At 46.9% G+C, this 5092-nt stretch overlaps 1 protein-coding gene across 16 annotated transcripts in view; it reads right to left on the bottom strand.

The window, feature by feature from the left end:
- Klc1 (kinesin light chain 1) overlaps positions 1–5092 on the bottom strand; it is a 54229-nt gene that overhangs the window by 21646 nt on the left and 27491 nt on the right. For all 16 annotated transcript variants that reach the window (XM_013355723.2, XM_005343585.3, XM_005343587.3 and 13 more), the window contains exons 8-9: positions 1964–2137; positions 1776–1875 (exon numbers count right to left, since the gene is read on the bottom strand). In XM_013355723.2, the coding sequence (XP_013211177.1) occupies positions 1776–1875; positions 1964–2137 (274 nt within the window). The remainder of the gene's footprint in view (positions 1–1775; positions 1876–1963; positions 2138–5092) is intronic.

Here is a 5092-nt window from a genome sequence, read left to right as displayed (position 1 = left end):
TGTAGACCAGGCTGGTCTCGAACTCACAGAGATCCGCCTGCCTCTGCCTCCCGAGTGCTGGGATTAAAGGCGTGCGCCACCACCGCCCGGCGAGCAGATGACTTCTAAGGCTGACAGTGACTGCAAGGTTTTATCTTGTTGCTTATATGAGCCTTCTCAGGAATTTTCCGTTTTTCATATGTGTATACATGTCAGATGTATGTGGGAGTAAACATGCACATGCTGAATATACACATGGAGGTGCCACGTTGGTGCCTGGAGTCCTCCTAGCCCTCTTTCTGTTGTACTCAATGAGGCAGGGCCTCTCAACAAGCCCAGAACGCACTAACACAGCTTGTCTCTGGCCAGCTTGCACCGGAGATTCTGTTCCCTCTTCTGAGGCTACCGTGCCTGCCTGGCATCTCTATGCCTGGGGATTGGAACATGGCGAGCACCTAAACACTCATCCTCTCCCTGGCCTAATTCTGACAGGAAAACCCTACCCAGGGTACCGGAAGGCAACAGTTATGTCTCACATTGAGGATGTCAAATGAGACTCTGTAACATCCATACACATAAAAATAATTTTTAACATAAATAACAAATGCTTAAGTGAAAGAAAACCACACGTGTGCATGCGATAATTAACAGAAATTCCCTCTGGATCACCCTGTGAACTTTCCCACACACTCAAAATTCTAGCTCAATGTTTCATGTGAGATTTTGTCAAGAAAATAAACACAAAAAATATTTTAGACTCAGCAATTTAAGATTTATTTGTATATTTATGCGTATGGTTCTCTGTCAACATGCACATCTGCACTCCAGAAGAGAGCGTCTGATCCCATCACTGGCAGTTGTGAGCTGCCATACAGGTGCTGGGAACTGAACTCAGGACCTCTGAAAGAGCAGTCAGTGCCTTAACTACTGAGTCATCTCTCCAGGCCCTGACTCAGCAATTTCAATTCTATAAAATACACAGTTCAGCTGGACGGTGGTGGCGCACGCCTTTAATCCCAGCACTCGGGAGGCAGAGGCAGGCGGATCTATGTGAGTTTGAGGCCAGCCTGGTCTACGAGAGCTAGTTCCAGGACAGGAACCAAAAGCTACGGAGAAACCCTGTCTCCCAAAAAAAAAAAAAAAATACATACTTCACTGCACGTCCTCCCAGCATGGCGAGGGTTAGCAGGGCAAGCAGGACCACACCTGCCTCCTGAGGCGCAGACTGGCACCAGCACACCCATACTTTCTCCACACATTGTACACTAAACACCTGTCATGTCTGAAGGGTATAGAAGAGATGGGGCCTTGTCTCCTGTGACAAACACACAAGTCCAGGGCACAGTGGGGAATGTATTTGCCACAGGTCTCCAGGGTGGACGGAAAACTAGACAAGATGATGACAAAGCAAAGATTCTGGAGTTGCTGGCAGAGCCGTGTCTGAAGCAAGCACAGACTCTGTAGAAGTGCACTTGTGAAAGGGCATGAGAGGAGGTGGCTTCACTGGGCTGCGGACAGCACCCAGACACACTGCAGTAAGGACCCCTCCTTAACGTTCATTCACTAAGTAAGGAAATTACAAGCAAACTCCCAATTAAATGCTTTCTTTTATAAATTGACTTGGTCATGGTGTCCCTTACTGCAATAGAAAAGTAACTACAACAATATAAAATAGTAAAATCTTTAAAAGGGTAGGGTGAGCATGCTGTGTGGACTAGGGCATAATTGCCAATTCAAGTTGGAAACCACTTTTTTAAATACATACAATCAATACATTTGCTTAGAATATTTCTTACCATCCACAGAACCAAACTCCCGTTCGTGTGCACGGGTGAGAATCTCCTTGTACAGCGTTTCCGCTTGTTTAAACTTCCCTTGTTTCAGATAACAGGAGGCCTTCAAATAAAACACAGCACTCAGTGCCTTCACAGAAACACAACTGGATTTTTATCTGCAGGGGACTCACGGCCCATCTGGAACATACCAGGTTATTCTTCGTCTTGGCCACATTTGGGTCATCGGGCCCTAGCTTTGTCTGGTAGATCTCCAGGGCCCTCTGGTAGTAATATTCCACCTCCTCATACTTGCCCTGGTTCTGGCACAGCAAGGCCAAGTTGTTTAACTGCTTGGCCACATCTGGGTGATCTTTTCCTAGAACCTGGGGTGAAGAACAGTGAATCAGAAACACCATCCGTTGCACTGTCTACCCTCCTGCAGAGAGCCCTTCTAGAGAGTAGCTTACGTGCTCCACATGCAGGCTGGAAACCCTCACGGGACTCTCACACCACATCACAAAAGAGCTCCTTTATTTTCAGATGGGAAAACACATGCTGGCCTTGATTCACTAAGCAGCCAGGGATGCCCGAGAACTTCAGATTCTCCTGCCTCTACCCACCAAGTGCTGGGATGACAGGCCTGAGCCACCATACCTGGCTCTGTTTGTTTTTGTTTTGGCTGGGATTGGGGGTGGGGGGGTGTTCCTCACAGGCTAGCCTAGAATTCACTATCTAACCCAGGCTTGTTGTGAACTCTTGTCAGTCCAGCCTCGGCATCTCGGGTGCTGGGAAGGTCTAAGCTTCCATACTCCTTAGCCGCTTTGTCTGCTAAGGAAGCTTAGATGCATGAAATGCTCCAGTCCAGTTGTGTGCCTTCCTCCAGTCAGCCCTTTAATATGGAATCATCACCCAGGACCTCAGTGAAGGCATCCCTACATCTAATGCCAATTAGTCTTCCCAGCCTCCTCTGGCTGCCTCATAAACATACCTGCTGTCTCACTGAAAAAAATCCTCCTGCTAATCCTTCCCTTGCCTAATCCTTCCCCTAGAATACAAACTCAGCAGGGCAAGGGCTCTGTGTCTTTCCCACCTCGGCATCTTCCTAGAAACGGTGCCTGACGCAAGTGGCAAGTGAAGAACAAACTCTCGTTTATTTCCCTCCAAACCCTGGTCAAGTACTGGTGGTGGTGGCGCACGCCTTTAGTCCCAGCACTAGGAAGGCAGAGGCAGGAGGATTTCTGTGAGTTCTGGGCCAGCCTGATCTACAGAGTGAGTTCCAGGACAGCCAGGGCTACACAGAAAGATCCTGTCTCAGAAAAACAAACGAAACTGGTCAAGAACTGGTCTTCTTAGCACTGGGCCCTGCTCCTACACATGGCCAACCCCTTTCCACATGCCCTACCCTCCCTCCTCCAAAACTGTGAAGTCAGCGAGTTAGGACTCAGCTCACAAAGCTTCCCTGGAAAGCTGACTCAACACCAAGCCCCAGCTGGAGGAGTCCTGCCCCCTCCTCTCCTGCAGCTCTAGCCTACAGCTGATAGATAAGCCCGAGCAGTCAAGGGACTGTGCTTCTACAAGAGGCACTTTAATAAATTTGTTATCTTTCTTTCTTCAATCCCCCCCCCTTGAAACAGGACTTTGCTGTTTTGAAACAGAACTTTACTAGTCTCTAGACTAGCACTGGACTTCTGAACTTAATAAAGAATTCAGACCGACCACGGTCATGTGCCAAATACCTGCTGAATTGGCAGGTCATCTTCTAGGTCTTCTAACTCTTGACCCCTCTGTGCTGACCTGCTTCTGACCCCAGCCCGCACAAATCCGACACTTTCATTTAGTAAGTGTGCAGGTAACTGAACAATAAAATGCTACCTATGTGGGCCAGAGGGCTCAGTGGTTAAGAGCACTTGATGCTCTTGCAGAAGACCTGGGTTCTATTCTCTGACATCAACATGTGGTTCACAACCATCTATAACTTCAGTTCCAAGGGATCCACTGTCATCTTCTGATGTCTGAGGGTACTATACATGCATGTGGCACACAGCCATACATGAAGACAAAATATACACACATAAAGTGAATACATCTAACAAAATTAAAATATTATCTATATGTTTGAGAATCCTTGCAATATGGTTCAAAATTAAATGATCACTTCCTAGTATCACTAATAAACAACTTCAAGAAACACCAAGCTGGGGCTGGAGAGATGGTCCAGTGATTAGAAGCACCAGCTGCTCTTCTAGAGGAGCTAGGTTCAATTCCCAGCATCCACATGGCAGCTGATAACTGTCCATTAAGTCCAGTTTCAAGGGATCTGGAACCCTCTTCCAACCTCTGTTGACACCATGCACACAAAACACTCATACACACAGAATAAAAATAAATAACAAAAGGAAAAAAAAAACACCAAGTTGAACTGTGACATTCAGTCCCCCAGACGATCATCCTGTCTAGTTTTCCATCCACCCTGGGGACCTGTGGCAAACAAATTCCCCACTGTGCCCTGGACTTGTGTGTTTATCACAGGAGACAAGGCCCCATCTCTTCTACACCCTTCAGACACGACAGGTGTACAATGTGTGGAGAAAGTGTGGGTGTGCTGGTGCCAGTCTGCGCCTCAGGAGACCTGCTTGCCCTGCTAACCCTCGCCGTGCTGGGAGGACGTGCAGTGAAATACAAAGAGTCATTTAAGATTTATGTATTTGTATGAGTGTTTTTGCCTTCATGTATGTCTGTGCACTAGATGCACACTTGGTGCCCAATGAATTCAGAAGAAAACTTTGGATCCCCCAGAACTGGAGTTACTTACAGACAGCTATGAACACCACGTGGGTGCTGGGAATTGAACTTGAGTCTTCTGTAAGAGTAGCCAGTGCTCTTAACCACTGAGCCATTTCTTCAGCCCCAGTAAACTTATTCTTGTTTGTTTGTTTTAGAGACAGAGTCTCTGTGTAGTCCTGACTATCTATCTAACTATGTAGATCAGGTTGGCCTTAAACTCACAGAGATCCACCTGCCTCTGCCTCCTAAGTGCTGAGATCAAAGGCATGCACCATTACACCTGATCATAAAGTAAATCTATTCTTTTTTCTTTGGTTGGTTTTTGCTTTTTGTTTTGTTTTTTTTGAGACAGGGTTTTTCTGCATAGCAGCTCTCCTGGCTGTCCTAGAACTCGCTTTTAAACCAGGCTGGCCTTGAATTCACAGATCCACCTGCCTCTGCCTCTCAAGTGCTGAGATTACAGGTGTGTACCACCACTGCCCAGCTATAAACTTTTTTTTTTTTTCGAGACAGGGTTTCTCTGTGGTTTTGGAGCCTGTCCTGGAACTAGCTCT

This window comes from Microtus ochrogaster, chromosome 1 (assembly GCF_000317375.1).
Source record: "Microtus ochrogaster isolate Prairie Vole_2 chromosome 1, MicOch1.0, whole genome shotgun sequence".
NCBI classification, from domain to species: Eukaryota; Metazoa; Chordata; class Mammalia; order Rodentia; family Cricetidae; genus Microtus; species Microtus ochrogaster.
Note: the sequence above shows the minus strand (reverse complement) of the source record. Positions and strands in the feature narration are given on the sequence as shown.